Source organism: Microtus ochrogaster, chromosome 7, assembly GCF_000317375.1.
Source record: "Microtus ochrogaster isolate Prairie Vole_2 chromosome 7, MicOch1.0, whole genome shotgun sequence".
Lineage (NCBI taxonomy): Eukaryota > Metazoa > Chordata > Mammalia > Rodentia > Cricetidae > Microtus > Microtus ochrogaster.
The window spans coordinates 5,977,324-5,989,992 of NC_022014.1; the positions used below are offsets into that span (position 1 = coordinate 5,977,324).

Here is a 12,669-nt window from a genome sequence, read left to right on the forward strand (position 1 = left end):
TCTTTTGCCTCTGTTGGGACCAAAGGCATATACTACCACACCCAGACCTGAAGACATGCTTTTTTTTGAGACAGGGTTTCTCTGTGTAACTGCTCTGGCTGTCCTAGAAGTCACTCTGTAGACCAGACTGGCCATGAACTCACAGAGATCCACCTGCCTCTACCTCCCAAGTGCTGGGATTAAAGGCATGAGCCACTACTGCCTGTTTTTTTTTTTTGTGTGTGTGTGTGTGACATTTTTGTTAATTATCATTTTTATTAATATTTTGTCATCATTTAGCTCCAATGTCTCCTTTAGTGATTGGTCCATATAAGAACAGTGCTCTCATTTCTTGAAGCATGCCTTGCTGCTCCACCTGCTCAGAATGGGCTGCATCATAGATACAGTATGGTGGTTACAAAGGATGAAGCTGGTCTGCCTATATACTCCACACGATAGTGTATTCTTCATTTTATAGCAATGGTATTTCTGCTGCTATTGTTATTTGTATTTTCTTTTTATTTATTTATTTATTTATTTATTTTTTTTTTTTTTTGGTTTTTTCGAGACAGGGTTTCTCTGTGGCTTTGGAGCCTGTCCTGGAACTAGCTCTTGTAGACCAGGCTGGCCTTGAACTCACAGAGATCCGCCTGCCTCTGCCTCCCGAGTGCTGGGATTAAAGGCGTGCGCCACCATCGCCCGGCTGTATTTTCTTTTTAAAAAGACTATTTTTTATGTATGTGTGTGTGTACGGACACATGAGCACAGGTGTCCATTAGTCAGAAGAGGACATGGAATTTGCTGGAGCTGGAGTTATAGGTGGTTGTAAGCTACCTGATGTATATGCTAGGGACTGAACTTTAGACCTCTGGAATAGGAGTATACAGTACACACACTTTCAACTCTTGAGCCATCTTTCCAGCCTTTTTTTTTTTTTTTTTTTTGAGACAAGGTTTCTCATAACTTTCTCTGTAGACCAAGATGGCCTTGAATTCATAGAGATCTGCCTGCTTCTGTCTCTTGAGTGCTACAATTAAGGGACAGCATTACCATGCTAGGCTTCTTTGTATTTTTGAGAAAAGGTCACACTGTAGTCTGGGGCTTCCTATATAACCTAGGCTAGCCTAGAATGCAAGGCAATCTCATTCCTCAATCTCCTCAGCGCTGAAATTACAGTCACGGGCCATCATGTGTGGCATATCTTGAGTAGTTTTAAATATTTAAATTTTTATAATAACATATATCCTTCTGTCTGGACTAAGCTTAGCTCATTTTCCTGTGTAGAGAACACTACTGAATGGAAACACTGAGTAACTACCCCCAGTTACTCTACTTTCCAAGAGACAAACCTCACCCTTAATACTTACTTTCTCTGCAGTCCGGTTCCAGACAGTCACTGTATGACCCATTTTTAGCAAATTGGAGACGATGCCACTTCCCATTAAGCCAAGGCCCAAAAATCCTATCCTGAAAGAGACAAAGACTGGTTGGTTCAAAGGCACGTCCATCTTGCAGCACAAGTAATAATGTACTTTTTTCTTTTATGACACTGGGCATCAAACCCAGGGGAGTTTCATGTTAGGCAATGCTTTACAGCCTTGGTCCAGCTGTACCTCTTCTTCTGGATGGTCAGTAAGGGTCCCTAAATGTATATGGCCATGTCTAAATCTTTGACCACCAGATACCAAAGCATGACTTCCATACCTCATGGCTAGTCTTCCAATCGTGGGTCCTCTTGCTTTTGATAGAGCATCTGAGTTTCTAATTCCACTCCAGTGACAAAGCACAGAGCTGTCTTCAGCTCCTGAATGGCTTCCTGATCAGCAACTCCGTGCACTAGGCTTTCAGACCACTATATAGTGTGCCCAAAATCCATAAACTACAGAGACAAGTGTTGATAGCCAAGCGACTCCACAACTACTCCCTGTTCTTCCAGGTTCTCACCCTACATCCTCCAAAGCTTAGTTTCCAACACCTTATTCTCAATCCATCACAACTCTCAGTGTCGGAAGTGCAAATGGTAAATTTTGCCTACCTTTAACTTCTGCTACTTATTCTAACTTACTGCCACTGGAGAAATTGATGGGACTACTATCTGCACAAATACATAAAGACAGCTACTACTGCTATCTTTATGTACTTGTACAGAGATCTTAATCTTGCATAAATGTCTTTTCTGGTTCTTATACTTTGTGAGTATGTGTAGGTCAAAAGATAACCTTGATTGTCATTGTCAGACACAAATAACCTTTTTGGGAGACAAGATTCTCACAGGCCTGAAACTTGCTAAGCAGGTGAAGCTGGCTGGCCAGTGAGCTCCAGTGATCTACCTGCCTGTCTCCTTACCACTTAGATTAGAGAGCAATGTTCCTGTGTCAGCCTCCTGAGTGCTGGACTCCAGAGTGAACCAGTATACCCAGCTGGTTTTTATATACCTTCATTTCTTCTTGCATGGTGTAATAGTTAAATGCCTTTCTTTCAGAAATTTCACTATTTTCTTATTTTCTATTTGGGTTTTCTCTCAGTTCTCAACATTTTCTGCAAATTCCTCACAAAGGCTCTGTGCAGCCTCTACATACTTTTGGTTTTTCTGGAATTTCACCTGCAAGCACCATTGGAAAATGACTCCTTTAATTGGAGGCTTTCCTTATTCTGGCAGGAATACCTAGTATTTAACACTCTCTGTCCCAGCACACACAACATCATGTTAATCAAAGCCACCACCTTCTTCAACAAAGGGTTCTTTGACCACTAGGTTTTATGATAAGACTTTTGACATTCATAACTCTCTAATGTAGTAGTACAATTTCCCCCCACAAAGCCTTTCAAGTCAGTCATTTTCTTTCCTTTTGTGTCTTAGGAAACTCAACAGATATGAACAAAGTATCTGTATTTCCAACATGACAAGTAATAGTCCAACAGTTGCTATGTCAGTGTGGGTTAACATGGATCAGTTGCTTTGGTGACTGACTTCAAACTCAATATATAAAGAAAGAGATGTTTTGCCAGGTGGTGTTGGCATTGCACGCCTTTAATCCCAGCACTCAGGAGGCAGAAGCAGGTGGGTCTTTGTGAGTTTGAGGCCAGCCTGGTCTACAGAGTAAGTTTTAGGACAGCTAGGGCCACAGAGAAATCCTGTCTTGAAAAACTGAAAAACAAAAGAGTTGCCTTGAGAGGGAGTCAAGGTCTTGGGTGAGAATATGATTCAAGTCATTAGTCCTGTGCTGGTCTTATTTTTAAAACCAATACAATCCTTACTAAAGGATACCTACCTTCTATCCTGGCCCTCACCTTTCTGTTTTGAGACATGGTTGTGCTAAGCAGTCCACGTTGGCCTAGAACTCCTGATCCTTTTCTGTCCCAGCCTCCCAAGTGCTGGGATCACAGGTGTGCACCACCACCTCTGGGCTCTATCTCCCCCAACCTTTGATCAGTTTCCAACAAGCTCCTATCTTCTGCACACTGCAGAGAGGGAGTTCAAGAAGAATCTATATAACCTAGGGTTTCAAGAGTTTGAACTGTTAAAAGTTATACTGAGTTTACTCTGTGAGAGAACTCTGTGGAAAGTACAAATGAGAATTCATACTTGTTATATTGCTCAAAACACACTTCCTTAGTAATGAAACCCTTTCCATCAAATGACTGCAGGCTCAACCGGCTCAGCTGAAGTAGCAGTGAAGCTGCAAAGACAAGTCTCCGGAAGGTTTGGAGCCCATCATGTAGGCAAGGTGGAAAGCAGCTAAGGGTGCATGGGAAGGACAGGGAGGTGACAGAGGGAGAAATGGGTAAGTTAATACAAAGGGCTTTATTCCAAAAACCTGCTTGCCTCTAGCCAGGGCTAATCTTAGAGCTCCCATCATGCAAGGTAAATGTATATACTGAGCCAAATTTCCAAGAGTGGCTCCAGACTAGCAGCAGCAGCAAGAGCAGTTAGTTCTGCTACTTGCAAAGAAGTGAATTCTTGGGCTGCACCCTAAACAGACTCTATCAGCTGAGAAGCCCTATCCAGGATGGGGGCCTGAGGCAGTGCTTTACAAGCCATCTTTTGAGAGGTTCAGAGATCTTCTAAAGTAGTTGTTCAGACTCACTGACAATTAGGGAGCCAAGACCTGAGTCTAGTCTCAATGAAGGACCCCATGGGAGGTGGGGGTAGGAATGACAACTTCCTCTGATAAATAAAACTGTTGTCAAATTATTATCAGGCTTGGACATGCCCTTCAGGGTTCCCTTGGTGCCTCTTCACCAGCTGAACAGAATCCGGAGTCTCCAGGAGGCCTCATCATCCAAGGTCTTACTTTTTGTCTGTGGGTGTGATGCTGCCATTCACAGCTGTGCTGTCTGCTGCCTGGATGGAGGTGGAACCAGTTTCCTAGGGATAGGAAGTACAAATGAGCATCTAGCAGACTGACCACAGCGAGACTACAGGTGAGATAAAAATTGAAAGGCAGGGAGCTTACATACCTCTTCACATATTTTCAACTTCTTTGTGATTGCCTGGTAACAGACAGCTGGCTAATAAAGAGGAAGGAAAAAGCCAGCTTATTAAGTGCAGTGCAACAGGTCTACATGGTAATTCCCCTAAATGGTTAATACCTAAAGTGAGACAATAACACAAGATATTTCTTTGTTGTATAATTTTAAGAAATCCAGAGGGAAACATTCATTACCCTTCAACACTCCACATAGCTCTTTGCAGGTCTTTGTCTGACTCTGGGTATTAGGTGTCAACTTATGTATCTTCTTATGGAGCTGGTCAGTAAAAGCTGGGCTGGAAATCAAATCTGCCCACCTCCAAAGTCACTCGTTGCTATAGGATCCCTAAGAAGTTTGGCCCAACCCGTCTCACAAACTTTAGTAAAGCTTCCTGCAATAGCCACAGGGCTGGGAAGCTATCCTGACCACAGAACCACAGGATGTGGACCCAGGAACCATGGGCAACCTCATGGAGACAGCCTTCATGTCTAGCTCCTTCCGCCTTAGACTCTGAAGGCAACAGCTGATATCTCAGCAGTACAAGTGGCTGAGTTCTAAAAACTGTTCTCAGTTTTAATTTCACTGGTATGTGATTCCCTCATGGGCCCACACTGTCACTTAGCTTGTTGCTACAGCACTCATAAACAGGTTCGCCCCAAGTGAGCACTCACCTTCTCTGTTTGGCTCAGCAGAAAATGATGGAAATGAGGATCGGCATCTTTGACTGGCTGAAATCAGAAAACAAGGAAATCAAATGAGCCACCCTCTACCAAAGTTACTTCCTCTTGCCAAGATGAGGGACACCCTCCTGCTGCGAGGTTTCTTCAAAAAAATTTCCTTCAAAGCTTTTGGGAAACTTCTATTTTTTGAGACAGGGTTTCTCTGAGTAGCCCTGGCTGTCCTGGAACTTGCTCTGTAGACTACACTGGCCTCAAACATACAGGGATATACCTGCCTCTGTCTCTTTATTTGGATTAAAGGCATGTGCCATCCCCAACCCTGGCAGTGTTTTTTTATTTTCTGTACTAGGGATTGAATCTAGAGGACCTTGCCAAAGCTAGGCAGGTGCTCTACCTCTAAGCCCTCTTTCCACATTTTTTTTTTTTTTGTTTTTTTGTTAAGACACTCACGTTATAGCTCTGGCCTCAAACACATAGATTCACCTGTCTTTGACTCTTTGTCTCTTTCATCTTTTTTGTTGTTGGTTGGTTTTTTTTTTTTCTTTTTTCCCCGAGACAGGGTTTCTCTGTGTTATAGCTCTGGCTGTCCTGGAACTTGCTTTGTAGACCAGGCTGAGTTCGAACTCACAGAGATCTACGTACCTCTGCCTCCTGAGTCCTAGGATTAAAGGTGGGTGCTACTACCACCTGGTTTCTTTTCACTTTTATTTTAAGCTAAAATGGGTTCATGTTACTCAGGCTGGGCCTTCAGCTCACTTGGTTACTCAGGCAGGCCATGACCCTGTGATCGTCTTGCTTCAGCCTCTGCTAGGATTGCAAGCCTGTGCCATCAGGCCTAATTCTGGTCTTTTCATAAGCCAGTTAGCATAACTGCCATTCTAGTTAAGGAAAAATGGATTCGAGTGAAAAAAAAGACAGATGCTTCTGCAGTTTAAGACCAATCACTCTAGTAACTCTGTGGAAATATATAAAGCCCTCCTGCATTTTAGTACTGAATATTCACCAGGCATGCAGCTGGTCTGGCTGCATAAGCCACAACAGTTCCATGACTCTCTTTGTTTCAGAACTCTGGTCTCCTTGGGTCTGAGGCCAGACCCTTGTAGGGAGGGCTTGGCTTCCTGGAATCAATTCTGATTACAGTGGCCAAGACCATAGGACTCCACAACTGTTCACAACTATGCCTATTACCAGGTGCAGGCACAGGGAAGCCAGTGTGACCCCAGGCTACAAAACATCAAGAACTACATTAATTGGGTTTAGCAGCTACATTTCTATAATCCTAGTATGTAACATCGGTATCTGAGGTGGAAGGATATCTAGTTTGACGTAGGCAGGGACTACCTAGGGAAACCCTGTCATAAGACAAAATAACCTCTCCCCAACCCTCCCCCCAAAAACTACTTCCTCTAAGGTGGTGTGGGGGTGGGCGCATGTACAACAAAACAGAGAAAAAAGATTATTAATGGAAGAGAGGATATTTACAATAAATATAAAAACAATTCTACTCCAAACACTAAGAATGATAGTGGGTCTATAATTCTATATATGATGTTAAATAGGCAAACTGCCTAGAACATTAAACCAAAAACACTGAGCAATTTTTTCCTCCTAGACCTCTGTATTGCTATTCAATAAAACAAAACCAAATAACAGAAAGGGTGGGAATGGAAAGAGGATGACATAGCAAAGCCAGAAAATCTGCTGTGTGCTTGTTCTGACATTGTGGCCCAGTGCTAACAGAAGTAAAATTCTTTACCTCGCTCGCAGTTGGCTGCCATTTAAATGCGGCCATTGGTCCCGCCATCATCCCTTTCACAGTGCTCGACTCAGGGATGGTAAGGTCCTAGAGGAGAAAAGCAGAGAAACCATCAGGATACTTTGCTTCCCTTTTGGCCACACTCAGCCCTAAACTAAGCAAGTGCCATGGTCTAAGTGTAAGTTCAAGCCAATCCCCTGGGCACAGTTCTAAGTGGGAGAAGGGCAACTGCTTCCTGCCAACACAAAGTGAGCCTTCTTCTCCAGTCCTGTAGTAACGAAACCCACACATACACTTATGTCACAAGAATGAAGGTTAATTAGGAAGCTGCCAGCAGCTCACAGGGAAATTCTTTATGGCAAGTAATAATCACTAAGAAAACAGTAGCTTCAGAGAGAATCTACCTTGTCTTAAACAAGAACAACTCTATGGTACTGCTGAGGAGACCCGCCCAGATCTGAAAGTGATGATGAATGCCAGAATACATTTTGGCACGGTTTCAAATGAGTAGCTCTTCATCTGCACGGCGTGGGCCCCACTCCCTTGGACTAAGCTGGTCAGGCCCCTCCTACCCCTGTGATAATAAATCATATCTCACCCACCTTGGTGGGATACCAGGGTGAATGCCCACATGCCCACCAACATTCCACCTTCCTGGTGTCAGGTCTCCTCCTCTACTGACTCAAAGGGCAGTGATCAGGGCTTTGTCACTATAAAGCTACCCTTCTCCCTTGTCACTCATACCAAACTGGCCAACATGCCACCATCCCTGTAAGCAGGCAGCTGAACAATGTATCTCTTGCTCCCTCTCTGGCTCCATGCAGACTAGATTTCACACACCAGCTCATGGCAGACCCCCTATTTGCCTGAAGCTAGTTTCCCATGTCTCACAAGGAAGCTAAAGTTTGCTATAGCAGCCTTCCGGAAGGGCTATATAGTCAGTCACCTTACTCCACACTCTTCTTCACTTCCTCCCCTACCCTTCTGAGACAGAGTTTCTTTGCTTAATAGCTCTGGCTGTCCTGGAACTTGCTCTGTAGACCAGGTTGGCCTCAAACTCACAGAGATAACACCTGCCTCTGCCTTTCAAATGCTGGGCCTGAAGGTGTGTACCACCACTAATTTTTTCTCTTCCCTTGCCATTCTCTAGTTTACCAGCACTCCATTCCCCCATCCCAAACACCCCAAACTCAAACCTACCTCAGAACTTCTGTATTACTGAAAATGGTCTTCCACCTGTCACAGGCTCACTTTAGGACACCGTGGAAGGGTTCCTTCATCAAAGTAGCTTTATTTGACCTCTCAGTACCTTCTCCCATTCGAAGGTGATGTTGATTACAATGACAGCAAAGATTTCAGAAATCATCTTAGTACTAATTTACATATATGGTCTTATGTAACTCCATTACTCACAATGGAGAACTAATACTGCCTTCCTTTTACAGAAAAGAAAAGCAAGGAGATCAACTTGGTTAACTGTGAGACAGATTAAAAATTCAAACTCATGGGAATGGTGGCACACACCTTTCATCCCAGCCTCCTGAGTTTGCATAGGTCCAGGCCAGCCAAAGCTACATAGTGAGAACTATCTAAAAATATACACATAAACCCAAAACAAACAAACAAACAAACAAAAAACCAACCAGAAAAAAAAACCCAACTAACCAAATGAACAAACAAAAACCCACACAAAACAATCCAAATTCCAGTAATTTGGACCTAGGGTTGGTGCTCTTACAAGTGTGTTCTCCTTCTACTCCACATTGGGAATCATGCTGGCATGTAGATGAACCTAAATATGCCGTAGAGAAGTGGGGGTGGGGATCTCTTCCTGAGAGGGGACATGTTTGTACAGTTCTCAGGTTTTTCCCTAGACATGTGGTCTGCGATGAAGTTGCCCAATAAACATCTGTGTAATAGACAGAATGTTGTAGCACTGCCCCAAAATAGTTCTGCAGTGGCAGATACATCTTTTTGAGCTAACATTGAAGCCTCCAATCACGTTACTACGTGGCACCTGACATAAGGTTGGTGAATTTTAAATTGTATTCAACAAGGGGCTAGGGAGATGGCTCAGAGGTTAAGAGCATTGGCTACTCTTCCAGAGGTTCTGAGTTCAATTTCCAGCAACCACATAGTGGCTCACAACCATCTGTAATGAGGTCTGGTGCCCTCTAAATAAGTCTTTTAAAAAAGATTGTATTCAATGAAGTTGGGACAGTGGAGCTCCAGGGACACCAGAATGAGAACAAGGAGTTTACAGCTCTTGGTTCAAACATAAAGTAAAGACCTCTATCCCTGATTCACTCTTCTTGGTGTTAGTGTGAAATTTCAGGACTACCATGGGACTGACTGAACTTGGGTTGAATGAAGCTCTAGTTTTTAGCTTAGAAGCAGGAAAGGAAAGTCCAGTCAAGACATGGGAGCAAGCCTCCGGGCAAGATCTGAAACAGATGTCTAGACATAAATTCAGTCTTGTCTGAAGGTAAGCATTTTACACCTCTGAGATCAAGGTTGGCCTTTTCAGTTATCCTTAGGGGACAGAAGATTGTACCACAACAGAATGGCACTCACCTGGGCCTCTGCAGCGAGGAGCCTGTGCTTTACTGCTTACTGCCAGCCAAATGACAACTGCTATGCTAACACACCTGCACTCTAAGCTACAGGACAGATGAGGTCAGATGTACTGTCACTCCAGTACCAGGGCAGACTCTCTGAAGCACTGAGCATAGGCCCAACCCCAAAACACCCAGAAAGGACCCAGCTAGGGGTCAAGAGCAGGTTGCTTTCCTAGACTGAAACCTGGTTAAAAGTTACTACCACCCAAATGAGTTACTCGGTTGTCAAGGGTGAAATGCTTCTCATTATCAGCTTGAAGAAAGCCTTGAGGTAGAAGAAAGCTTGCGTAGGATCCTGGGAGGGCTAGACTGAAGTAACTTTCCACCTCAGTTCTCTGCACACCTGGCTCCTATCCTGGAAATAGCTCACTCAGGATTTGGATCTGATACCCATCACTCTTCAGGTATGGTCTTCAGCATCACCCATGGACTCACTCAATTCTCACAAACCTATGAGGCTCCATCAGACTAGGAAACTGAAGGAAAGGAACTTGGCCACAGTCAATCAGTTGCAGGAAGCCACAGGTTATATATAATCCAAACCCAGGGCCCATGTTCTAACCTCTCCATTGTACTTCCCTTTATCTAACAGGAAGCTTTTTCTGTCCAGGGTAATTCAGGAATCTATGAGGAGCTTGCCTGAAGACAGTATAATTTGGAAGACAGTATAAAACGCGACAACTCCAATTTCTTCTTGACTGAAAACTACATTATGTCTTTTGGGAGCTCATATCAGGTCACATTCCTTGCAAAGTCCCCTACTCACTGAGGCTTACAGTTCTCTGAAGCTCCCTACCTCCTGATCATGGTCATAGGGGAACTCTTGCTCTCTTAGCCTCAGGACAGTGTGAAGGACTTCTCCAATCAGTGGCCCACAGAGGCAGACCAGGCTGAGTGTTTTTAAAATGTGAATCAGATTCAAACATTTAAATTTACGGTGTTTTGTATACAATTCTGCATTTCTGGCCCCTCTCATGAAGATCAGACAACCTGGCAGCAGTTGGCCAGGCACCCTGTGAATGGGTATAACTGGGCCAGCTCCAAGATGCAGTGAGCTCTCCCGTTCTTTTTGCAAACTCAAGGCACCTTTAGTTGCTCTGTGTGGTTTCACTGGTGTTTGACTGAACCTGCCAGTCTTGCCCTGGTGTGTGGTGTTTCATCAAGGTTTTATAACCCAGTACTCGCCAGCCATCTCGCTTCTGCTACTTTTATCCTGAATGCATTACCAGTGTTCATCTCACAATTCACAGGCCACTCACTTCCTGAAATTCAAGACTTGTTAGACACAGGTGAGAGATGAGCCGTTTCTTCCTGGTTTCATCTGGCCACACGTCCAACTTTACTAGCCCTGACCAAATATTCTCTTTGCAGTACAGCCTGTCTTTTTGAGCACCCCTCTTCATATTCCCAAGACAAGCTCATCTAGTCTCATGGATAAGGCTATTCTTCATTCAAGATGGCTTCCCAAGTCTACAACTCTAATACTGTTTGGGTCATGCTTCAAATGCATCATACTAAAATAAAGAACCAAAGGCTAGCATGTAGCTTAGTGGTGGAGTGTTTGCTGACCATGCATGAAGCTCCAGGTTCTACCTTTAGTTTCATAAACAATGACAACAGCAAACCCCAAATCCCTCCAAAAGCAAAAAAGAACCAGTTCTCTCTCTTCTTCAGCTCCAATTCTTGACTCCTGATTATGTAAGAGAGCAAGGGCACTATGTTCTAGGGGTGAAGTTTGGCGCTACCTTCTCTTTCCTTTTCATCTACACCCCTCCACATAACCAGCTGCCAAATCATAGAAAGGCTTCCTCTGACATGCCTCTGCCCCATTCCTTTCAGGAAATGCTATCCCTTCTCATGGGTGACTTTGGCTTTTTATTTGGTTTCAAGCTGTCTTTTCTGTCCTCACAGTTACTAAGGCCCAGTTTGGCACACAATGCCATCCAAACAACCAGCTTAAATAGCTTTCTGGGAGCTTCCATTATCATGAATTTACTGTATGGTCCTCTGTGATCCAGTGTCAACTTATCTGTCCCTATACCTGCCAGGACACTCATGCCAGATTCATGTCTCACATGGGATACATGCTCACCTCTACAAAGCTTTCCCTCCCTTCTTGCTAGCCTTATCCTTGGCCAGGCCAGTGTACCTAAGCAACTCAAGAGACTGCTCTCCTGCCTCCACCTCCTGCTCCTTCTATGTCTGTGCATTTTGTTTTTACATCATTTATAAAACATGGCAGGAACTCCACACCCACTAGATGAGCATGGCTCTACTTTACACACACACAAAAAAGCACTAGTTTGGGAAGGTACAGTGATAAGACAAACCTTCTCATCCTTTGGGGGCCGACCCCGCTTCCGGGGACTTTGCTCTTGGGCTCTTTTAAGGCATTTGGAGCCTCTCTCTGAAGAACCTGAAGTCACCCTCTTCTTTCCTTCTCCCAAGTTCTTCTTCACCTTCCCTTCAGACAGGCTAAGCTTGCGTTTCTCATCACCTGAGTTTGGCCTACTTCTCTCCTCACTGGAATTACGCCGATTCTTGTCATCAGCAGAAGTGTGAGATGATGTCTGAAAGTTCAACAACAATAATGATGACCACTACAACAGCCACTACCAACACTGGCCATGCAGTGTTCTAGGTACTTCTGTGAATTGTCCTCATAGCCACCCTGACAAACAGGATTCTTGCTCACCCATTTGCACTGGAAAAATAGTTAAAAAAAAGAAAATCATGTCACTTGTTCAGCCCTAACGCTAGGAGGTGGTTATGTTCCTAAGCTCTCTAAGGTACTCCAGAGTTGAGCTACTCCTTCTAAAAGCAACATGCTTCAGAAAAAAGTGAGCCTAAGAAAAGTGAGCCATGGGCATAGAGTTCTGGGACCACAGTTGTTCCCCTGCTGGGCATCTCATGGGAATGGAGAGTGTCTGTGACACATTTCATCTGCTGGTAACCACGCTGAACCACGGGCTGCTGTTGTGGGGAACTGCTAAAGTCTCTCTCACCTGGTCTTTCCCCTTGGCTCTCCTGAGGAACTCTTCAACAGCATCCACAGCTTGCTGGAACCGTTTACCCTTGTTGATCTTTATCATTTCCTCTTTATGAGCATGATAAGGCTTTAGCTGTTCTACTTTGATCCAGGCACTAGTAAAAAATAAACACA

General features: G+C 44.1%; 1 protein-coding gene across 1 annotated transcript in view; it reads right to left on the reverse strand.

Moving 5' to 3' along the window:
- Positions 1–12,669, reverse strand: part of Glyr1 (glyoxylate reductase 1 homolog) — a 40,218-nt gene that overhangs the window by 13,724 nt on the left and 13,825 nt on the right. Inside the window, exons 4-10 of the mRNA XM_013347317.2 lie at positions 12,512–12,650; positions 11,837–12,076; positions 6,889–6,975; positions 5,124–5,180; positions 4,441–4,491; positions 4,275–4,348; positions 1,347–1,446 (exon numbers count right to left, since the gene is read on the reverse strand). Coding sequence (XP_013202771.1) covers positions 1,347–1,446; positions 4,275–4,348; positions 4,441–4,491; positions 5,124–5,180; positions 6,889–6,975; positions 11,837–12,076; positions 12,512–12,650 — 748 coding nt within the window. The remainder of the gene's footprint in view (positions 1–1,346; positions 1,447–4,274; positions 4,349–4,440; positions 4,492–5,123; positions 5,181–6,888; positions 6,976–11,836; positions 12,077–12,511; positions 12,651–12,669) is intronic.